The 25368-nt window shown below is 39.1% G+C and overlaps 1 protein-coding gene across 1 annotated transcript in view; it reads right to left on the bottom strand.

Annotated features, from left to right (window-relative positions):
* Positions 1-266: 266 nt before the first annotated feature.
* gtf3c1 (general transcription factor IIIC subunit 1) overlaps positions 267-25368 on the bottom strand; it is a 79928-nt gene continuing 54826 nt past the window's right edge. Inside the window, exons 29-37 of the mRNA XM_002938289.5 lie at positions 25200-25293; positions 16415-16587; positions 16055-16336; positions 13078-13328; positions 7498-7772; positions 6592-6934; positions 6005-6032; positions 3557-3746; positions 267-755 (exon numbers count right to left, since the gene is read on the bottom strand). Coding sequence (XP_002938335.3) covers positions 546-755; positions 3557-3746; positions 6005-6032; positions 6592-6934; positions 7498-7772; positions 13078-13328; positions 16055-16336; positions 16415-16587; positions 25200-25293 — 1846 coding nt within the window. The 3' untranslated portion in view covers positions 267-545. The remainder of the gene's footprint in view (positions 756-3556; positions 3747-6004; positions 6033-6591; positions 6935-7497; positions 7773-13077; positions 13329-16054; positions 16337-16414; positions 16588-25199; positions 25294-25368) is intronic.

Raw genomic sequence — 25368 nt, 5'->3', positions numbered from 1 at the left:
AGAGGTGGGGCAGACAATACCTTTAGCTTTCCATTCAGCACTACGTAGATGTCACTGCACATCTCACTTTCCCCCTCCCTCCTCATCATCTAATTGTGTAGCCAGTGCAAGAGCATGGGCATCTGGTCCCCCATTCTGGCACATAAACAAGATTTTGGCATGATACAAAGCTTGCCTTCATAACAGTGTCCAAGAAAATGGTGCCTGCCTGCCTGCCTGCTTGCTTTGATTGAGTAATTCCAAGACAGAAAGAAACAAGATTTATATTATTTATATAGAGTAAGTAAAGTTTATTTTGCTCAACTAACAATTTCAGTAACAGGCAACTAATTTTAATTAGAAGAAACTTGTAGAGAGAAAATTTACACAAGTGATGCAAAAATATTATTTTAAAACATGGAGTTATTTAACTTTGTATGGCTGGTAATAGGGCTATTTCCTCCTTGGAAGGCTTATCAGAAGTATATTATTATATAAAACATAAAAACAACAAGTTCCCTTGGCACAAACACAATGTATATAAATAAGTAGAATAGTGCATTACATTACATAACCCATTTGTTCCAGTTCACTTCTGATGGAAAAATCCCACCAAGTCTCCAAGTGCAGTCAATGGTAGGTTCATAAAATATAATGGGGTCGTCTTTTATTTTAGGCTTCTCCATCAGCTGTGGAATTGCAGTGGGTGAAAATAAGGAAACTTTCGAACTTTTTTCAATGTAACTCTTTTTAATACACCCAATCTGTTCCAATACCTTAAACAGAAGACAGAAAATATAAATAGAACACATTTAAATATAGGGTAACTATTTGTAGTTCCTGCAGTAGGATCTAATTGGATCTAGCTGGGGTACACTGAGCTGAAAACACTGCAATTGCTCAGACCAATATACCAAATATACAAAGAATAAAACGGGAATTAGCCTTTCCATGGCCTGCTTTTAGTTATGTAAAAGGACAATCACTAGCTGCATCTATTTTTTTTAAAATGTTATATTGGAATTTTTCAATTAAACAGTGGAACTATAGTAAATAATTATTGCCATCACATAGAAACAGGCTGATGGTAGATCTGACAATAACATGTTTAACTCTTAACATGATTATATTTTAATGAAAGAAGGGGATGGGGTACAGTAAGGGGGGGAGTGAGAAAGGGTAAAAGAGGCAGACTGATTAAGATCCATTCACTGAAAAGCTTTGAATGTATCTGTTTCTTAAAAAAAAAATCTAAAACAGGCAGCTACATATTTAGTAATCTGTTCTAGTGTGAAGGCCAACATTTCCTCAAATCTGCACATCTCCTATTTTATGAATCCAATCTTTGACTGAGGAATGTGTGCATATTTCCAGTGTAGGGAGAGTTTTGTAGCATTTAGCTGTTAGCAAATGGGTTACTAGGCTGGTACCAAAATAAGAAAATGCTTGTGGTCCATGGAATAACAGAGCATGTACAGGATCATTAGGTACAGTGGAGGAAATAATTATTTGACCCCTCACTGATTTTGTAAGTTTGTCCAATGACAAAGAAATGAAAAGTCTCAGAACAGTATCATTTCAATGGTAGGTTTATTTTAACAGTGGCAGATAGCACATCAAAAGGAAAATCGAAAAAATAACTTTAAATAAAAGATAGCAACTGATTTGCATTTCATTGAGTGAAATAAGTTTTTGAACCCTCTAACAAAAAAAGACTTAATACTTAGTGGAAAAACCCTTGTTTGCAAGCACAGAGGTCAAACGTTTCTTGTAATTGATGACCAAGTTTGCGCACATTTTAGGAGGAATGTTGGTCCACTCCTCTTTGCAGATCATCTCTAAATCCCTAAGGTTTCGAGGCTGTCTCTGTGCAACTCTGAGCTTGAGCTCCCTCCATAGGTTTTCTATTGGATTAAGGTCCGGAGACTGACTAGGCCACTCCATGACCTTAATGTGCTTCTTCTTGAGCCACTCCTTTGTTGCCTTTGCTGTATGTTTTGGGTTATTGTCGTGCTGGAACACCCATCCACGACCCATTTTCAGTTTCCTGGCAGAGGGAAGGAGGTTGTCGTTCAGGATTTCACGATACATGGCTCCGTCCATTTTCCCGTTAATGCGAATAAGTTGTCCTGTGCCCTTAGCAGAAAAACACCCCCAAAGCAAAATGTTTCCACCCCCATGCTTGACGGTGGGGACGGTGTTTTGGGGGTCATAGGCAGCATTTTTCTTCCTCCAAACACAGCGAGTTGAGTTAATGCCAAAGAGCTCTATTTTGGTCTCATCAGACCACAGCACCTTCTCCCAGTCACTCACAGAATCATTCAGGTGTTCATTGGCAAACTTCAGACGGGCCTGCACATGTGCCTTCTTGAGCAGGGGGACCTTGCGAGCCCTGCAGGATTTTAATCCATTGCGGTGTAATGTGTTTCCAATGGTTTTCTTGGTGACTGTGGTCCCTGCTAATTTGAGGTCATTAACTAACTCCTCCCGTGTAGTTCTAGGATGCTTTTTCACCTCTCAGAATCATTGACACCCCACGAGGTGAGATCTTGCGTGGAGCCCCAGAGCGAGGTCGATTGATGGTCATTTTGTGCTCCTTCCATTTTCGAACAATCGCACCAACAGTTGTCACCTTCTCTCCCAGCTTCTTGCTAATGGTTTTGTAGCCCATTCCAGCCTTGTGCAGGTCTACAATTTTGTCTCTGACATCCTTGGACAGCTCTTTGGTCTTTCCCATGTTGGAGAGTTTGGAGTCTGCTTGATTGATTGATTCTGTGGACAGGTGTCTTTTATACAGGTGACTAGTTAAGACAGGTGTCCTTAATGAGGTTGACTAATTGAGTAGAAGTGTCTAACCACTCTGTGGGAGCCAGAACTCTTAATGGTTGGTAGGGGTTCAAAAACTTATTTCACTAAATGAAATGCAAATCAGTTGCTATCTTTTATTTAAAGTTATTTTTTCGATTTTCCTTTTGATGTGCTATCTGCCACTGTTAAAATAAACCTACCATTGAAATGATACTGTTCTGAGACTTTTCATTTCTTTGTCATTGGACAAACTTACAAAATCAGTGAGGGGTCAAATAATTATTTCCTCCACTGTAGATTGGTTCCAAGAATTTGGCTGAAAATTGCCAAAAATGTCACAGGGTAGTGCATGGGCAAAAAAATGTGATACATGGTTCCTCTGGTGTATACCATACTCTAAGGCATAGAGGCGGGGCAGGCAATATATGACCGACAGCTGGGATTTTTAAATGCTTTTATAATGGGTATGGATGTGGTAATAAAAAAAATGATTTGGGGTTTAATTTGAAAAGGGCTTTTCATTAAACAGCTTTTTATGTCTGGGTGACAGCTCCACTTTAAGGCACAGCTCTTCATATTATAGGAAACCAATTTTTCTGTCAAACCCTTGGCATTCTGGATAATAGATCCCATGTGTGTTGAAACTTTGCTACAGTAGTCTAAAGGGTCAGTTTAACTGTTACACACAATAAAATACTGTACCACTAGGTATATGTTGTATGGGAAGATTTTTGTTTGTGTGAAGACCATAAAAAGCACATTTCGTTACCTGTACCACTTCCTTGACAACAACAGGTTGGAGAACACCACTGTAATGCTTTAGTAAGCTTATCTCTGTTATCCCGGGCTTGGTCATTATATGGTATAAGACCGCTTCAAGCATACCCTTACACACTGGTTTGTTTAAGGTGCCATCAACAATTCTCCAAGGTCTCCCAAGGAAACAACAATCCGACTCTCTAAATAAAAACAAGTATTAGAAATCCTGAGGTTGCACAAAATAAATGCTTAAAAAACAAAAACATATAAACAATGAAGGCAATACTTGTGCTGCCCTGATCCTATCACATTAAGTCACAAAAGGAGATTATTATATTATTATTATTAACATTTATTTATAAAGCGCCAACATATTCAGTACAATAAGTGGGTTTCATACAGAGTAACATATAAAGCAATCAATAACTGATACAAGAGGTGAAGAGAGCCCTGCCCAAAAGAGCTTATAATCTACAAGGAGAAAGGGTTGAGACACAAGGTGTGGGAATGAGCATGACAGAGTTGTGAGAGGTGGGGCACAGGTTATTGCTTTTAGCAGCACACTGAGGTTATGTTAAACTAGATTAGGGTAAACTCTAAATAGATGCGTTTTTTGAGATCTCTTGAAGGCAGAGAGACTGGGAGAAAGTCTGACAGTTTGTGGGAGCGAATTCCAGAGAAGGGGGGCAGTGTTCATCAAATTTCACAAAAAAAATTAGGTTTAATTTATAATAAATTTACTAATTCTGAAAGGATATTTCTTTAACAAGGTTAAGGAATTTATAGCAAACAGCCCTAATAAAATTAAATGTGTGTTTATTGCTACTGAGGCCTGCCAATAGAATATTTGCCCTGAGCCCACCATTGACCAAAAGTTTACTTTCTTTCTTTCCTTGATATTGCTAAAAAGTTTTTTTCATTGGCTTTATCTGAAGACTAAACCAGCTTTTCAATCCTACTGCAGATTTATAAGATTCCCTTAAGGAAAAAGAGGACTAGGAGTATAACTACAGAAGGATTAGCAAACACACAGTTACATCTTTCACAGAACACTCCACAAGATTCATTATCTGGAAACCTGTTATACAGAAAGCTCCCAATTACACCATCATCTCCCATAGACTGCACTCCCATCTCCCATAGACTGCACTCCCATCTCCCATAGACTGCACTTTAATCAATTACACTGTAATTCAAAATTTTAAAACACATTGCCTTTTTCTCTGTAGAGTTCCTTGTACAGGTATGAGATCCCTTATCCGGAAACCCATTATCCAGAAAGTTCAGAATTACGGAAAGGCCATCTCCCATAGACACCATTATAACCAAATAATTCAAATTTTAAAAATGATTTCCTTGTTCTCTGTAATTATAAAGCAGAACCTTGTACTTGATCCTAACTAAGATATAATTAATACTTATTGGAGGCAAAACAAGCCTATTGGGTTTATTCAATATTTAATTTTTTTATTCAATATTTTATTTTTTAGCAGAGCTTAAGTTATGGAGATCTAAATTATGGAAAGATCCCTTATCCGAAAACCCCAGGTCCTGAGCATTCTGGATAACAATGTTTAAATTAATTTTAGCAGATTTAAGGGATGGAGCTATAAATGACCCCTTATCTAGAAAACTCCAGATCCTGAGCATTCTGGATAACAGGTCCCATACCTAATGTTTATTTACTAAGTTAAAGACAAATGAACACCTGGCACTCTCACTTGCTTCAAAAATGCTTAAATACAAAGTGCTCATAGCTCGTACCACCACAGAAAATAAAAGAAGGCTGCTGGAAGAGTAGTGAAGGTAGTATATAGGCTACCCCCCCCCCCTCCCTCCCTCCCTTCAAGGATGACTTGGAGCGTTCCCGCTCTAAGCAAAATGTAAGTAACTGAGAAACTGAAAGGTCATCTGGCTAGGTGGGCTAGGCAAAGCTACAGAGTAGTCTTACCCTCAGACTGAGACGGAAAGAATCAAAATAATATAATAAATCTATGGGCCCGATTCACTAAAGTCCGAAATAAGAAGTGCTATTTATAGCATGTGTTAAAAATCTTATCACTTCTTATTTTTCGCTCGATTCACTAAAAGGACACTTGTCATAATTAAGAAGCGATGTTCTTGGCGTTATTTATCTTGCGACGACATATTTTCAAGCAATATATTACGCAGCGCACAACATATTACGCAGCACGTTGCTTGAAAATATGCCGTCGCAAGATAAATAACGCCAAGAACATCGCTTCTTAATTATGACAAGTGTCCTTTTAGTGAATCGAGCGAAAAATAAGAAGTGATAAGATTTTTAACGCATGCTATAAATAGCACTCCTTATTTCGGACTTTAGTGAATCCGGCCCTATGTTTGCTAAAATGGATGAATTCCCATTTCTGAATTTTCCTTTCCAGAGTAAGATTGAGCAAAATAATTTTAAAAAAAAATGCTTTAGCAAACTCACCTTTCATGTAATGTCTCAACAGATTCTTCTGTAAAAGATCAAAAAGAGTATCAGAGCACACTATTTAAATAATTAAAAATTATTTAAAAATATGTCCGCTAAGCATATATAAAGAAAACATATAACATTAAATGCTTCCCACCCGATTGCTTGCTATGGGTTACTTCACCTGGGCAAACCTAAAGCCTTTTATTACATAACCCCAAAAAGTGACTTTAAAGTTTTGCTGCAGGTCCTGTCACCTACAACAAGCAAGCAGCATTTGGTCACCAAAATGCAAGCTTCTTATTGTTTGCTACTGCACCTGAAAAAAATGCTGTATCTTATTTTACATACAGTGGGTAGCTTTAGCTTTATTTTTAAGGGCAATCCTCCCATTAGCTCAGAAACCAATGTCATAAAGCATCTAGTGTATATTTCCAGTAACCTGGCAAACCGAAGCAGCAGGATCTGGTAATATAAGGCTAGCTGCAAAGTGGAGAACCTTCTAAGCTTCTATGCTCAAAAGGTAACTACCCCTTTGAGCGCATGCTGGAATGGAATATAGCAACAGTTTAGGTTACAAGCCTACATACAGGGATTCTTACCTGTGTCTTGATTTTGGTATTGAACATTCTCCCCCATCCTGATGCTCAGAGATGGAGACATCAAAGATATATCTAAATCTGTCTGGCTCACATGGTTACTATCTTCTGAACGTGCTTTCTTCATTGGGGGCTCAGAACAACTTTCAGTGCTTTCTGGAGTGTTCTCAACCACAAGTGGAGCGGATTCAACACAGTCAGGATCTTGATTAAGACTTTCTGTCTCTTGTGTTATGGGTTCTTTTATATAATCAGAATGCTGAACCCAAGGATATGCGTGTTTCATAGCCACAAGTCTAACTGAGGCTCCTCCTACTTCTAAGACCTGGCTAGAAGTTAAGAGATCCTGTAACATAAAAAAATAAAAAAGTGTATATAGGTATACTGCCCCTTTAAGCACAAGGTGATAAAGTGAGGTTTCCTAAAAAACATGCCAAAAACAAGTACTGAGTCGACCAGCCACCAGTGGTTTTCCTTGAAACATTTAAAATGCTGCAAAAGCACAATACTAAGTAAACGGCTGTATCCCAGCTCTTAGTGTAAATTTATTTTTTTTGACTATTGACGTTTTCTTTTTTCTCAGGTGAATTATTACAACTTATTTATAGAATGTATCAGATCACAATATTATCTCTTTTTCAAGACAAATAAAAATTCCATGAAAATAGGTACCCATATAAACCAGTCTGTAAAAAGTCCCTTAGGGGGTTATTTTCTGTCCCTAGGCCTCCTGGTAGAAGTCTTTTACTATCTACATGATCAAAATATCTTGCTGAATGGCAAGTCTAAGAATATAATGCAAATATAATTGTGCAAAACTGAGAAGCAGAATATTTACTATATGCTACAGCTCTTCTGTTTGCAAATTATCATTGGTAACTGTATAGTTTAAAAATTGCTACAACTTACCTTTAAGTATTGCTGCAAATATTTTGTTCTTTCAGAGTCTAGATCCTCCCACCAATAGAACCGATTTAAAAGATCTGTTATTTTAATTCCACGGAAGGAACAGGCTTCAATAGCAGAATATATTTCAGACATACAAGATAAGTCTCTCAAGCTGTAACCATGACATTGTGCGCAGTCATTAAGAAATGTATCAAAGCTTGTTTTTTTGGTATTTAAAAGTCCAGTGAAATTATAAGGCAGAGAATTCGCTGCATCAGTGACATCTTGGGCAGAAACTAGATGAATAGATACATTTAAAATAGATTATGGTATCCAATATAATACCTGTGATTACATAATAGAGAATAGAACATTTTACATATTTACTTTCTTTTCATCTGTGAAAAGGAGATGATCGGAACACAAAACAAGCAAGCAACGGAAAAGAAACGGAGGAAAATAGGTATCAAGATGAATCAATTATTGGGAATTCTCTATTAATGCAAGGATGGAGGCAGGCAATATAAACAAGGAGCGAGAGCGCAAACTATGAAGTTTATCTGACAATAATGCATTATGGATTGCAATACCCTTCCTTTAAGCTGTGTACATTTTTAAATGACTGACCTTTGTTGGTGCACTTTTATAAAGCTACTTATAGCTAACACAAAAGAGAAAAAAATTGCTGACATTCAAATACAGCCTGTGTGAATCCCTGTAAATACATCTTACAAAAATATGGAAGCTCACTTCCCATGTCAAAGCACCTTATTTAACAGCCTACTACGTATATATGCTCTTAAAAAATATTTAAAGACAACCCCTAGCAACAATGTGTATTATATGTGACTGTGTGGTAGAACTGCTCCTTTGTACTCAGGAGCTCTCAGCAACAATGTATGTTATGTGCAAGTAAGTGGTAAGTACAGTGCGTTAGTGAAAAAGTTCTACCACTCAGTCACATATAATGCACATTTCTGCTAAGGATTGTTTTAAATGCACTTAAATACTTAGTACAGAGTACTAGTACACTAGGGGCCTTGATGTAGCATGTGAGATTACATATTTACGCCAACATGTGGCACTAACACCTCAATTTTTGTAAAATGTATTTAAAAGGGATTTTGAGTGCAGCATTTTTTTTTTTAATCTTTTGTGTTCCAATAATGCCTGTACAGGTATGGGATCTCTTATCCAGAATGCTCCGGACCTGGGGTTTTCCGCATAAGGGATCTTTCCGTAATCTGGATCTCCCTAAATTAAGTCTGTAGCAGCTGGTCAAAGCAACAGTATAGGTTAGTCTGAGTGCTAAAAAAAATAGCAGCTGGGCACCCCTACAGTGTGGGTTAGGCCCCGATTTCTCACTGTTTTGTGTACTTCTTTATAGCTTAGCCAATTCTTTGCTTGACCTTTACTATGCAGCAGCATTCTGAAGCATAGCTAAGTTTCATGCAAAATGAGCAAGGCAACCATGATGGATCACACATTAAAGTAAAGGTATACTTATAACACTTGCGCATAAACACAAAAAAACATGTTTTCGTTTATTAAAAGGGAAAGATTTAGTGCTTTAGGCACAAAAAAAATAAGGTCAGTAAATCTAAACAGTTGTAAATTATGAATGCTAATACAGTTCATTTTATCTTATGTGGTTTATTCAGCAATCTAATTGTGTTGGGTTGAAAACCCCAACCTACTGTTCTTCGACTTTGGTTTATTCTTCCGCTTCTTCTTCTTCTTCTTAGCGCCCCCCATTTTCTAAACGCTACTTCTCCTACAGTTTTAGGGGTACAACACTCAAACTCTCCACACTTCTTCGCCCAATAGCGGAGCAGGTTGCTTGTGCGTTTCTAAGTGATCCTGCCCCCCGTCTTTTTGTGGCGCCGCTCTGAACCCCCCAATTTTACCATAGACTTTGACAGGGAAGATTTTCATACTGCTGCCACACATACAGTTTTGAGGCTACACCCCCCAAACTTGAATGAAACAGCGACTTTTGCTGGATGACCCCAAAGTGGGAGTGGCCAACAACAGCCAATCAAATTTCACCCATTGACTTTAATAGGGAAATTGAAACTGCTGCCAATCTTACAGCTTTGAGGCTACACTCCCCAAACTTGAATCACACAGTCATGGGGTCAGCCTGAATGAAAATATGATGATTGTTGGATCCCCGAAAGTGGGCGGAGCTGTGAACAGCCAATCAGATTTTACCTATTGACTTGGGGGAAATCCAACCTGCTGCCATTCTCACAGTAATAACACCAGGTAACTGCGGTTTAAGGTTAGAAAAAGTGGGTGGAGCCACCCACAGCCAATCAGATTTTACCTATTGACTTTCAACGGGGAAATTCAACCTGCTGCCAGTCTCACAGTATTAACACCAGGGTCCCCAAACTTTTCACAGTTGGTCACTAGGGGACTGCAGTTTTAGTTTTAAAAAGTGGGTGGAGCCACCAACAGCCAATCAGATTTCACTTATTGACTTTTATGGGGAAATTGAAACTGCTGCCAAAAAAGTGGGCGGAGCTATGAACAGCCAATCAGATTTTACCTATTGACTTGGCAGAAATCCAACCTGCTGCCATTCTCACAGTAATAACACTGGGGTGCCCAAACTTTGCAGAGACACAAAAGGAAAATGGAACATCTTTAAAACATTGCTTTGTAGGTATACACAACAGTATATCCCCCTTGTAAGCAAGGAGAGGCATCGCAAAGCAAAACCTTTATGGCTGAATAAAAGTGTTATTGTCGAGGTTGGTAAGAAAAAACGTGCTTTTCAAGTTAGCTGGGACAGCAGAAACTTTCATCAGGTACAAGGAAGCAAATAAAGCATGCAAAAAAGCTATCAAGCAAGCTAAAATAGAGATGGAAAGGGATATTGCAGCTAGGAGTAAAAAGAATCCTAAATTATTTTTTAATTATGTGAATAGTAAAAAAATGAAGCAAGAAGGGGTGGGAACTTTATTATCACGGGGGGGGGGTAAGTTGGTTGATGAGAACGGGGAAAAAGCTGAAATTTTGAACTCTTATTTTTCATCTGTCTATACATCTGAGGAGCCAGATAATGAAGGCTTTCCTTGTAATATGCCCAGTTCTAGTAATTTAGCTACTGGCGCATGGGTCACTCGGGAGGAAATTCAAAAGAGACTTGAACATGTAAAGGTAAACAAAGGTCCAGGGCCGGATGGGATTCATCCCAGGGTATTAAATGAGCTGAGCGCTGTGATTGCCAAACCTCTTCACTTAATTTTTCAGGATTCATTGAGATCTGGCATAGTGCCGAGAGACTGGCGGATTGCTAATGTGGTGCTGTTATTTAAAAAGGGATCCCGTTCTCAGCCTGAAAACTATAGGCCTGTTAGTCTGACATCAGTAGTAGGAAAACTTTTGGAAGGGGTAATAAGGGATAGGGTACTTGAATACATTGCAGTTCACAATACTATTAGATTGTGCCAGCATGGTTTTATGCGTAACAGATCTTGCCAGACTAATTTAGTCGCCTTTTATGAGGAGGTGAGCAGGAACCTTGATGCTGGAATGGCAGTTGATGTCATCTACTTGGACTTTGCTAAAGCGTTTGATACAGTACCTCACAGAAGGTTAATGATCAAATTAAGGAATATTGGCCTAGAACATAATATTTGTAATTGGATAGAGAACTGGCTGAAGGATAGAGTACAAAGAGTGGTTGTAAATGGAACATTTTCTAATTGGGCCAGTGTGGTTAGTGGAGTACCGCAGGGGTCAGTCCTTGGGCCTTTGCTTTTTAACTTGTTTATTAATGACCTGGAGGTGGGCATAGACAGTACTGTTTCTATTTTTGCTGATGACACAAAATTGTGCAAAACTATAAGTTCCATGCAGGATGCTGCCGCTTTGCAGAGTGATTTGACAAAATTAGATAACTGGGCAGCAAACTGAAAATGAGGTTCAATGTTGATAAGTGCAAAGTTATGCACTTTGGTAGAAATAATATAAACGCAAACTATCTACTGAATGGTAGTGTGTTGGGGGTATCCTTAATGGAGAAGGATCTAGGGGTTTTTGTTGATAACAAGTTGTCTAATGCCAGGCAGTGTCATTCTGTGGCTACTAAAGCAAATAAAGTGCTGTCTTGTATAAAAAAGGGCATTGACTCAAGGGATGAGAACATAATTTTGCCCCTTTATAGGTCCCTGGTAAGGCCTCACCTTGAGTATGCAGTGCAGTTTTGGGCTCCAGTCCTTAAGAGGGATATTAATGAGCTGGAGAGAGTGCAGAGACGTGCAACTAAACTGGTTAAGGGGATGGAAGGGTTAAACTATGAGGTGAGACTGTCGAGGTTGAGGTTGTTTTCTCTGGAAAAGAGGCGCTTGCGAGGGGACATGATTACTCTGTACAAGTACATTAGATGGGATTATAGGCAGTTGGGGGATGTTCTTTTTTCCCATAAAAACAATCAACGCACCAGAGGTCACCCCTTTAGATTAGAGGAACGGAGCTTCCATTTGAAGCAGCGTAGGTGGTTTTTCACGGTGAGGGCAGTGAGGTTGTGGAATGCCCTTCCTAGTGATGTGGTAATGGCAGATTCTGTTAATGCCTTTAAGAGGGGCCTGGATGAGTTCTTGATCAATCAGAATATCCAAGGCTATTGTGATACTAATATCTACAGTTAGTACTAGTGGTTGTATTTATAGTTTATGTATGTGAGTGTATAGATTGATAGGTGTGGGTTAGGTGTGCTGGGTTTACTTGGATGGGTTGAACTTGATGGACACTGGTCTTTTTTCAACCCTATGTAACTATGTAACAGCCAATCAGATATTACCTATAGAATTTTATTGGTTTGATGTCAGGGTCCCCAAACTTTGTTTGTCACTGGGTGACTATGTTCAAGTTTAGAAAAGTGGGCAGGGCCAACAACAGCCAATCAGATTTCACCTATAGACTTCATATGTTTAAATTTAAACTGCTGCCATTCTTTAAATATTAATACTAAGGTCCCCAAACTTTGCAAAGCAGAGCCACCAACAGCCAATCCATTTCCACCCATTAAATTTCATCCAATCAGATTTCATACATTGAATTTTATTGGTTTAAATATAAAATGCTGTCCATTCTCACACTATTTATGCCAGGGTGCCCACTGTTTGTTACTGGGTGACTTCGACTCAAGGTTAGAGAGAGAGGCGGAGCCACCAACCACCAATCACAATTTACCTATTGACTTTTATTGGTTTAAATTTAAACTGCTGCCGTTCTTTAACTATTAATCCTAGTGTCCCTAAACTTTGCAGAGTTAGTCACTGGGTAACTGCAGTTCCAGGTTAGAAAAAAGTGGGCGGGGCCACCAGATTTCACTCGTTGACTTTCAGTGGGGAAATTTAAATTGCTGCCATTTAGACACTATTAAAACCAGGGTCCCTAAACTTTGCACAGTGGTTTTTACTATATAACTGTCATCCAAGGTTAGAAAAAGTGGGCAGAGCCAACAACAGATCAGATTTCATTCAGTGAAAACAGTCAGTGACAACGATTTTCAACCCAACATGAAGTTTGTTCTCAAACTTCCCTTTCTAGTTTCTAATGCTGATTCACTGTACAGAAATTACTAACCTGGGGTTCTCAGACTTGTACTCAGAGGTGTTTCTTTTAGTTTCAAATAAACTTGACATGAGTTCACAACCACACTATCATTTGGGTTCAGATTTCTTGTGCTGACTATTCCTGGTGCAGTGTAACCTCTCATTAGCAGGTAGTTGGTATGAGAAGCCTGTCTAGCCTTCACTTCTATTTTTCGCTTCTGACTCGTTTCATCCACATACTCGTCCTCAAAATCCTCATCATCCATGCCAACCTTTCCAAGGCTAGAAAAAAAGTGAAATGGTTAGAATGGTTACAGATGGTACTACATACAATACAGTGGCATGAGAGGTTTTTTTTTTTTTACACTTGTCCTAGGCATCCCGTGCACCACCTGCGGCAGAGTGCATGTGTAGCCTGTCCTTTGAAACACTAAGGACCAAAACAAGTAGGCGAGCCACGCCTTCCTCTTTACAGTATATATTTCTAACTTACTTGTATATTTCCAGTGGTTTAATAGAAATAATACAATGCCCAGACCACAAGCTTTAAATGTTAAACCTAAAGAGAAAAATAACATATCCCTATAAATTTAAGTCTAGAGCAGTTGACTTGCTTGTGAAAACAGATCCATATTTAAATGTAACACTGTTTTACAGATGTTTATTAGTAGCCCTAAAATTTACTCAGGTAATGACAAATTTGGGTCTTTATTTTCACTACACATTACCCTTTTTAAACAGAATCTCAGTGACTGTTGCTATAAAGTACATTATCTTCATTTAATTCTAGCAAAAGCAATGTAAACTTGTAAACACTTAAAGGAACAGTAACACCAAAAAATAAAAGTATTTGTTTTTAAAGAATTAAATCATCAACAGCAGATTATATTTTAATGTTTTGAGGGGGCCAATATCCCTGTTTTTAGGAATTAAAAAAAACCCACAACATTTTGTTGCATTTTAACTCAGTCATTGCTATCCATAGTCCATGGCTAAATAAAGTCTTATTTTGCATTAAAGGAGCAGTAACGCCAAAAAAATGCATTAAATATTTACATAGTAACATAGTAAGTTAGGTTGAAAAAAGATGTACGTCCATCATGTTCAACTATAATGCCTAACTTCTAGTTGATCCAGAAGAAGGCAAAAAAAACCCATCTGAAGCCTCTCAAACTTGCAGCAGAGGGGAAAAAATTCCTTCCCGACTCCAAGATGGCAATCGGACCAGTCCCTGGATTAACATGTACTAAGAGCGATCTCCCATAACCCTGTTTTCCCTCACTTGCTAAGAAGCCATCCAGCCCCTTCTTAAAGCTATATAATGTATCAGCCAGCACGACTGATTCAGGGAGGAAATTCCACAGCTTCACAGCTCTCGCAGTAAAAAATCCTTTCCGAATATTTAAACTGAACCTCCCTTCTTCTAAATGGAGTGGGTGCCCTCGTGTCTGTTGGAAGGACCTACTGGTAAATAAAGCATAAAGATAAAGAGGTTATTATATGATCCCCTTATATATTTACACATAGTTATCATATCACCTCTTAAGCGCCTCTTCTCCAGTGTAAACAGACCCAACTTGGCCAGTCTTTCCTCATAACTGAGACTTTCCATACCCTTAACTAGCTTAGTTGCCCTTCTCTGGACCCTCTCTAATTCAATATTGTCCCGATTGAGCACTGGAGACCAAAACTGAACAGCATATTCTAGATGGGGCCTTACCAGCGCTCTGTAAAGGGGAAGAATAACATCCTCCTCCCGTGAATCTATACCCCTTTTAGTACAGCTCAAAACCTTGTTTGCCCTTGCAGCTGCTGCCTGGCATTGCTTGCTACAGCCAAGTTTATTATCTACAAGGACTCCAAGGTCCTTCTCCATTATGGATTTGCCTAGTGCAGTCCCATTAAGGGTATACGTGGCTTGCATATATTTACATCCCAGGTGCATGACCTTACATTTATCCACATTAGCCGCCCAGATTGCCAGTTGGTCAAGATCCTGCTGCAAGGATGCCACATCCTGGATAGAATTGACTGGTCTGCAGAGTTTTGTGTCATCTGCAAACACTGATACATTACTTATAATAACCTCCCCTAAGTCATTTATGAACAAGTTAAACAAAAGTGGACCCAGTACAGAACCCTGAGGGACCCCACTGAGAACCTTACTCCAAGTAGAGAATGTACCATTAACAACCAACCTTTGTACCCGATCCTGTAGCCAGTTTTCTATCCATGTGCAAACGACTTCACTAAGACCAATAGACCTTAGTTTAGAAAGCAGTCGTTTGTGGGGAATGGTATCAAATGCTTTGGCAAAATCCAAATAGATTATATCTACCGCATCCCCACTGTCCAGCTTCTTACTCACCTCATCATAAAAAGCAATTAAATTGGTCTGACATGACCTGTCCTTAATAAAGCCATGCTGATTACTGCTCATATTTTAAATATAATCTTTTATTTTATACAACTTTTATACAACTGTGTTCTATACTTTTTGATTTATTCCTAAAAACAGGGTTCCTAGCCCCCTCAAGACATTTAATAATGTTTACTAGTCATATCTGTGGCTAAATAAATTGGTTAAGTACCTTATTAAACAATAAAGTACATGCCATTTCTACACTGCTGTTGGTGAAAAGCATTTTCATCATCAGAAGTGTTTTTTTTAATCATACTGTACTAGAATCCTGCAGAAGGTTGAGGTTCCTTGAGTTTTCCATTAAAACTCTGCAGGCTGTGTGTAGGATTTTCTGATGCAGGCCACACTATAAGCCCAATACTGCACACTACTGCCTTCAAATTACCACTTCCAGTTTTATGGTAACCAGTGGGTGCAGTGGTTTTGTGCTGTGCAGATGTTTACAATTCTGGTTCTGGTTGTGCCATTTTTATTACCATTTGGTGCCTTACCCTAGCTTATAGAAAAACTAATTTTTGTGGTTCCCTTTTCAAAATACCAACAGAAAACACATACATTATTTGGAATTATTGGTAAGATATCATACCCTTTCATTACTTCATTGTCCACAAGGGTAGAGTCCACCACTACAATCTGGTCTGGAATTTTAACACTGATTGTGACAAGGCCCAGTAACAGAAGAGATAATACAGTTGCGCACTGTCCACCTGGTCCATCCAATGGAAACAACACCATATCTGTTTCTTCTATATCTTGGTCACTAAATGAAAAACTATCAACCTGATCTTCATATCCAGTTGCTTTCAGCAGTTCAAGGAACTGAAAGGACTCTGTGCAGGTTGCAATCGGAAACCGCCAAGTAAAGAGCCTAAGGAAAAGGGAAACATTAGTTTTGGAAATGAAAAACAATGACAGAGACTGAATACAGCTGTGATGCACTATTTACCTGTAGTACGACTGAGATAACTGATATGACATGGGCACAAATGGCAAGGCACGATGCTTCTTTGGACCAAGCATATGATTTCCTCTTCGACGATTTACCAGCCTTCTACTTTGAAATTCCAGGAAAGCCTTGACCAAAATGTCATCTCTATATGCTCTGAAAATTCGAAAAGTCTAAATAAGGGGGAAAAAAACATTTCTGATGTAATGATTTTTGATATGGGAAATTATTGGAACAGCTGCTTTTAAATAGGTTGTGTAAAAAACAAGAATGTGGCAGTGCATTAAACTCCTCTAAAAACAGAGTAATGTTTTTCAGGCTGATTTATTGAAAATTTTCTCTCATAATAACAGTCTCACATGTCTGTTTTGCTTCCTGCTACCCCCTTTCCTAGGCTGTGGAGGGAAGCCGAAAGCACTCAGCACACTGCACTGTAGGATACAACTGGATGGACCTGATAGGGAACCGAAGTCTGTCTTTGCACAGGGTCGGACAGGGGGGTGCAGGGCCCAGCGGGGCTCCTGCCCCAGGGGCCCTGCAGGTGCCCCAGCCAGCCGTGTCCCCTACCCCCCCCAGGGGCCCCCCTAACCCCCCCAAGCGCGTATAAATTGAACGCGTCAGGGGAGGAACAGTCAGTAGCGGGAGCGCCGGAAAAGGTCGGACTGGGCTGCCGGGGCCCACTGGGATTTTTCCCGGTGTCCCGGCGGCCCAGTCCGACCCTGTCTTTGCATGTGTGAATGCTGGGCAATGATTGGCTATCCCTCTTCTATTGTGCTTCTGGCAGGAATAGTTAGCATACCCCAACCCTCAGACAGGGACCCAAGTGGATCTATGAGGAGCTCCAATAAAGGGGCCAGTTTAAAATGAATTATCATTTTTAGCCCTGAGTAAAAGCTGTACCATATATTACTCAATACTACCTACAAGATGAGGGGGATTTTCACTTATATTATGTTTCCTTTAAATTTGTTGTTTCCCTTTTATTGCATCAGTTCTTATAAAGCACTGCATACCCTAAGGGGTATATTTATCACGCTGTGTAAAAAGTGAAGTACAGCATTACTGGTTACCCAGAGCAACCAATCAGCAATTAGATTTCAACAGGTTAGAATATCAAATCAAAGCATCTGATTTGCTGCTATATACAACATCACCGGTGATGTTTTACTCCACTTTTTACACAGCATGATAAATATACCCCTAAGTGTACCTACACATGGCATCTATAATGTGTTTTGTAAGTATATGTAGTGAGGTAAAAAACAATACCAAAAAAGTCCTCAGCGCTAGCAAATAATAAAGTGTCCAGTCTTTACTTGAATCGTGTAACAAAATTAGATGTGTAAAAGTTTTCTTTACTGCAGCTCCGTCTTAAAACAACCCCTTTGACTGGGTTCCGAAGTAAACTCAACGAAATAAACAGATCCGGAGCGCATAGAATGGGGGAAAAAAGAAAAACAATAATAGTGTAGTAACGTTTAAATATTGTGACAGTATTAAACCCCGTTTAAAGTTCCCAGTGTTCAATAAATTAATATTAACACCAAGTGTGGTACTGCTAACTGCTCACCAGATGGCAGTGTTGTTGAAGTAAAATAAACGTCATGTGTTCATTGCAGACTTGTAGCTGTTTGAACGGATATTGTATCCCTGGGATGTGTCTCAATTGTATCGATGTATCCTCCACGTCTGATTATCCTTATGTGCACTGTGGCTATATCCTCATTGAGGCATACAAAAAGGAAAAAACCGCCACTAGTGCAATATGATTTATTATAAAACAATATATAAAGAATAAAACTTACAGTATGTAGTCAGATATAGGAACTCAATAGCCCGAAAAGCCCAACGCGTTTCGTGCACTGCTCGGTGCACTTCCTCAGGAGCAAGAATCAAGTGGTGTCTCTTTCTCAGTAGCCCAACTTATATAGCCCTAATAAACTCCTCCTCTGTGTGTCATGTGGACCTCTTGTCTGACGTTTATGACGTCATCCACTATGACCTCTTGTCTGACGTTTATGATGTCATCCACTATGACCCTTATGTTTTCATAGCAACTTAATGGTAATGAGCTATATTAGTAAGGAAACAGGGGTATATAGTACAAAGCACACTTAGGTAAGCCTAGAAAGAATCGTGGTGGCTGTTATAATCGGCAATTACTATGTGAACTTAAAAAACCAAACGTATAGCTGGAGTGTATCATGCTATAGAGTAGAAAGTATGATGCTGAGACGTATAGTCCAAAAGGCCGTGGGGGCGCCAGTCCCCAGAGGTGCCTTCCTACTTACGCTCCAACCTAGAAACCCCCTGGTGAAGTCGGAATAGGTATGTCAGCCAGACGCGTTGCCATAGCAACGCACCAAGCATAGCTGCTCCGTAAGCTGCCCCCAGCAACAAAGTATGTCGACATGCTGCTAGGCACGTTATCATAGCAACGTGCTATGTGTAAACGATCCGTAAGGCTCCCCTAGCAGCGTGTTAGGTGAATAAACTACCAAGCTCATAGCTGCAGTAAGGCGCTCTGTGTACAGCGCATCAGTAGAACATTATGTGCAGGTGACTAAGTGAGTAACAATCGATCTAGACGAAGTGTAAATAAAACCGAATATAGGTGTCCTATATTCCTACAACCTTGTGGGGTAAGGATCTATACTAAATAAAAGTTTACTGGCTAGCTAACTAGCTAATTATCATAGCCCCCCACCCTGTTAAAAGGGTAACATGCATTACCATAAAATCATGTTGAGCCATAGTGGACTACAGCAATGAATTATATAATATACAACTGATGTTTTGAGGGGATTGCGACATCATAAATATGGCTACTGCTAAAATGATTCTTTAAAAAAAAAAAAAAAAAAAATTTTTTTAAAAATTATTAAAAGATGTTAAATAACATATAGTTAAAAGGCAGCTAGGTCAAGATCAATGTTGAGGCCCATTGGCTGTAAAGTATTTAGTTTAAATATCCAGAACGTTTCACGTTGTCTAAGTTTCGTGAGTCTATCCCCCCCCCTAATTTTGGATGAAATCTGTTCTAATCCCATGAACACTAAGCCAGCGGGATCACTATTGTGTGCTAATTTATAGTGTCTTGATACACTGTGATCCATTTTTCCTTTTTTTATATTGCGGACATGTTCCATGATCCTAGTGCCAACACTTCTTATAGTTCGACCTACATAAAGTTTCTTACAGGGACATAACAGCAAATAGATAATGTATATCGATCTACAATTAATGAATACCTTGGGGACAGGAAATTCCCCATTAATCTGGTTCTTGGGGATAACAAATGTACAGGCACTACATCGCTTTTTTCCACATTTGTAAGTACCTTTCAGACCAAACATGTTGCAACTGGACTGTGCCTCATCGCGGTCCCAAACTTTAGAGGGAGCTATCACATTGCTAAGTGTTTTGGACTTACGAAAGGAAACTTTAGGGACCTGCTTGCATTTATCACCTAATATGGGATCGGCTGATAGCACGTTCCAATGCTTGTGTATGATTTTACGGATGTGGTAGGCTGCTGTATTATATTTCGTGTAAAAGTTAAACTGACACTTATTTGGGGTTCTATCCTGCAAGGTAATAGTGGGTTTTTGTTTTTTGTTTAGTAACTGGTTTCTGTCTCTATTTAGTGCCTGATGTTCCGCCTCCTTTAACCAAGTGGATTTATAACCTTTGTTCAGAAATCTCTCTTCTAAGGTAGCACATTCCCTCATGAAATCAACATCTCTTGAGCAGTTGCGCCTTGCTCGTAAGTACTGACCTTTGGGGATGTTTCTGATCCACTGCGCATGGTGGTTACTGGTGGCGTGTAGTAGACCATTACGGTCCGTGGGTTTACGATACAGTTTAGTCTCTATTTTACCATCAAGGCTGAATAGAGTTAAGTCCAAAAAATCCACTTTAGTGGCACTTATATCCGCTGTGAATTTTAAATTATGAGTATTCAAATTAATGTGTGAAATAAACTCTTTCATCAGCTCCTCTGGACCATCCCAGATAAATAATAAATCGTCGATATATCTAGTATAGAGTATGATGTGTTTATGAAAAATAGGGGACCCCCAAATGAATTCATCTTCCCACACTGACATGTAAAGGTTGGCATATGATGGTGCAAATTTGCTACCCATTGCTGTACCTTGTTTCTGTAAATAAAACTCTTTATTAAATATGAAATAATTATGTGTGAGAATGAAGGAAATACTGTCAATTAAAAAAGATTGAAGAGCCTGGGGGAGGGCACTTTCTGTATGTAGTTTGTGTCTAATGGCCCCTAATCCACTGTCGTGTGGTATATTGGTGTATAGGGCTGCCACATCACATGTTATCCATCTGTAGGACTCTTTCCAACAAAAGCCTTTTAATTTATTGAGTAGGTCGATGGTGTCTCTTAGATATGATCTCTGTTTGGTGACTATTTCCTGCAAAAAATGGTCAACAAACTCTGACAGATTACTGGTTAATGAGTCTATACCAGAAATGATAGGTCTACCCGGAGGTAGGCTAGGATGTTTATGTATCTTTGGGAGGTGATAGTAGAGGGGTATTCTAGGGTGCCGTGCCAAGAGATAGTTAAATTCTCTATCTTCAATTGTGCCCGCTGCCTTAGCTGTTGACAGCAGTGTGTGGAAGCGGATAGAATTTTGGGGGATAATGTAGTGTATCTCAAATTAAAGGTGGATCCCACCAAAACTTTCACCAAGGAATTACACACACTGCTGTCAACAGCTAAGGCAGCGGGCACAATTGAAGATAGAGAATTTAACTATCTCTTGGCACGGCACCCTAGAATACCCCTCTACTATCACCTCCCAAAGATACATAAACATCCTAGCCTACCTCCGGGTAGACCTATCATTTCTGGTATAGACTCATTAACCAGTAATCTGTCAGAGTTTGTTGACCATTTTTTGCAGGAAATAGTCACCAAACAGAGATCATATCTAAGAGACACCATCGACCTACTCAATAAATTAAAAGGCTTTTGTTGGAAAGAGTCCTACAGATGGATAACATGTGATGTGGCAGCCCTATACACCAATATACCACACGACAGTGGATTAGGGGCCATTAGACACAAACTACATACAGAAAGTGCCCTCCCCCAGGCTCTTCAATCTTTTTTAATTGACAGTATTTCCTTCATTCTCACACATAATTATTTCATATTTAATAAAGAGTTTTATTTACAGAAACAAGGTACAGCAATGGGTAGCAAATTTGCACCATCATATGCCAACCTTTACATGTCAGTGTGGGAAGATGAATTCATTTGGGGGTCCCCTATTTTTCATAAACACATCATACTCTATACTAGATATATCGACGATTTATTATTTATCTGGGATGGTCCAGAGGAGCTGATGAAAGAGTTTATTTCACACATTAATTTGAATACTCATAATTTAAAATTCACAGCGGATATAAGTGCCACTAAAGTGGATTTTTTGGACTTAACTCTATTCAGCCTTGATGGTAAAATAGAGACTAAACTGTATCGTAAACCCACGGACCGTAATGGTCTACTACACGCCACCAGTAACCACCATGCGCAGTGGATCAGAAACATCCCCAAAGGTCAGTACTTACGAGCAAGGCGCAACTGCTCAAGAGATGTTGATTTCATGAGGGAATGTGCTACCTTAGAAGAGAGATTTCTGAACAAAGGTTATAAATCCACTTGGTTAAAGGAGGCGGAACATCAGGCACTAAATAGAGACAGAAACCAGTTACTAAACAAAAAACAAAAACCCACTATTACCTTGCAGGATAGAACCCCAAATAAGTGTCAGTTTAACTTTTACACGAAATATAATACAGCAGCCTACCACATCCGTAAAATCATACACAAGCATTGGAACGTGCTATCAGCCGATCCCATATTAGGTGATAAATGCAAGCAGGTCCCTAAAGTTTCCTTTCGTAAGTCCAAAACACTTAGCAATGTGATAGCTCCCTCTAAAGTTTGGGACCGCGATGAGGCACAGTCCAGTTGCAACATGTTTGGTCTGAAAGGTACTTACAAATGTGGAAAAAAGCGATGTAGTGCCTGTACATTTGTTATCCCCAAGAACCAGATTAATGGGGAATTTCCTGTCCCCAAGGTATTCATTAATTGTAGATCGATATACATTATCTATTTGCTGTTATGTCCCTGTAAGAAACTTTATGTAGGTCGAACTATAAGAAGTGTTGGCACTAGGATCATGGAACATGTCCGCAATATAAAAAAAGGAAAAATGGATCACAGTGTATCAAGACACTATAAATTAGCACACAATAGTGATCCCGCTGGCTTAGTGTTCATGGAATTAGAACAGATTTCATCCAAAATTAGGGGGGGGGATAGACTCACGAAACTTAGACAACGTGAAACGTTCTGGATATTTAAACTAAATACTTTACAGCCAATGGGCCTCAACATTGATCTTGACCTAGCTGCCTTTTAACTATATGTTATTTAACATCTTTTAATAATTTTTAAAAAAATTTTTTTTTTTTTTTTTTTAAAGAATCATTTTAGCAGTAGCCATATTTATGATGTCGCAATCCCCTCAAAACATCAGTTGTATATTATATAATTCATTGCTGTAGTCCACTATGGCTCAACATGATTTTATGGTAATGCATGTTACCCTTTTAACAGGGTGGGGGGCTATGATAATTAGCTAGTTAGCTAGCCAGTAAACTTTTATTTAGTATAGATCCTTACCCCACAAGGTTGTAGGAATATAGGACACCTATATTCGGTTTTATTTACACTTCGTCTAGATCGATTGTTACTCACTTAGTCACCTGCACATAATGTTCTACTGATGCGCTGTACACAGAGCGCCTTACTGCAGCTATGAGCTTGGTAGTTTATTCACCTAACACGCTGCTAGGGGAGCCTTACGGATCGTTTACACATAGCACGTTGCTATGATAACGTGCCTAGCAGCATGTCGACATACTTTGTTGCTGGGGGCAGCTTACGGAGCAGCTATGCTTGGTGCGTTGCTATGGCAACGCGTCTGGCTGACATACCTATTCCGACTTCACCAGGGGGTTTCTAGGTTGGAGCGTAAGTAGGAAGGCACCTCTGGGGACTGGCGCCCCCACGGCCTTTTGGACTATACGTCTCAGCATCATACTTTCTACTCTATAGCATGATACACTCCAGCTATACGTTTGGTTTTTTAAGTTCACATAGTAATTGCCGATTATAACAGCCACCACGATTCTTTCTAGGCTTACCTAAGTGTGCTTTGTACTATATACCCCTGTTTCCTTACTAATATAGCTCATTACCATTAAGTTGCTATGAAAACATAAGGGTCATAGTGGATGACATCATAAACGTCAGACAAGAGGTCATAGTGGATGACGTCATAAACGTCAGACAAGAGGTCCACATGACACACAGAGGAGGAGTTTATTAGGGCTATATAAGTTGGGCTACTGAGAAAGAGACACCACTTGATTCTTGCTCCTGAGGAAGTGCACCGAGCAGTGCACGAAACGCGTTGGGCTTTTCGGGCTATTGAGTTCCTATATCTGACTACATACTGTAAGTTTTATTCTTTATATATTGTTTTATAATAAATCATATTGCACTAGTGGCGGTTTTTTCCTTTTTGTATGCCTCAATGAGGATATAGCCACAGTGCACATAAGGATAATCAGACGTGGAGGATACATCGATACAATTGAGACACATCCCAGGGATACAATATCCGTTCAAACAGCTACAAGTCTGCAATGAACACATGACGTTTATTTTACTTCAACAACACTGCCATCTGGTGAGCAGTTAGCAGTACCACACTTGGTGTTAATATTAATTTATTGAACACTGGGAACTTTAAACGGGGTTTAATACTGTCACAATATTTAAACGTTACTACACTATTATTGTTTTTCTTTTTTCCCCCATTCTATGCGCTCCGGATCTGTTTGTTTTGTAAGTATGTTTGCTATGTGTTGACCCTGTGGTGCAGTTATGTGTGAAACATGGACAGCAATCTCCCAACAACACACTCATGAAACATAATAGGGTTGGCTCATATAAAATTTAAAAGAAGACGGTATGTATCCACATTGAATGGCATTTTTTTAATACCTAAATAAAGGTAAATATTGACACAAGAATTATCTGTTAATCTACAAGTTTGCAGAACTTGACAATATAGTATATACACTCTGTGCTTAGAAAAAAGAAAAAAGTGTGCTTCAATGCATTCTCTATATACACTTTGAAATTAACTTTTTTATGTCTTCACTTGAGCTTCATGGAATTTTACAGCAGGATTTACTTGGCAGATTGGAAGCTGGTGTTGGTTTGGGAGCACACATCTTGTATAGAAAGACTGTCATTTACTGCCTTCTGTTTAGAATATTCAACGACTTTCAAAATAAAGTACTAAGGGGTGTAATAAAATGCACTAAGTTTGCACAGGTGCAGTAACCTATACCAACCAATCAGCAGGTAGCAGTTACTGGTCACTTGTTTAAAAGCAAACATCTTACATAACTTGCTACCTTTTATTACATATCGGGGTACAACTGTAATAATGGACTTAAAAAATACACACACAAGCAAATTATTCACAACTAAAAAACACATGTTATATATTTGGTACATTTCACTAATTCATCAGAAGTTGAAGTTGGGCATATGCATCTATGACTTTAGCTATAACATTGCATCTTAAGGCTGCTGTATAGCTAAAATGTATGCACAACAGCAAATATTGTAAACTATAGCTGGCGGATTGCGGTTACTTACTTGAAGTGATCGACAGGTTTTTATCTGCTTGTCAGAGAGAGACAATGTACTCAAAATAAGGTTCTCCACTACCAGACCATAGATATCATTCACACTGCAACAAAATAATGAATTAATAAGTTAGAAACAGAGGGCCCATATGAATCAAACTGTGCAGAACAGTTTCGTA

This window comes from Xenopus tropicalis, chromosome 9, assembly GCF_000004195.4.
Source record: "Xenopus tropicalis strain Nigerian chromosome 9, UCB_Xtro_10.0, whole genome shotgun sequence".
Classification (NCBI taxonomy): domain Eukaryota; kingdom Metazoa; phylum Chordata; class Amphibia; order Anura; family Pipidae; genus Xenopus; species Xenopus tropicalis.
Note: the sequence above shows the minus strand (reverse complement) of the source record. Positions and strands in the feature narration are given on the sequence as shown.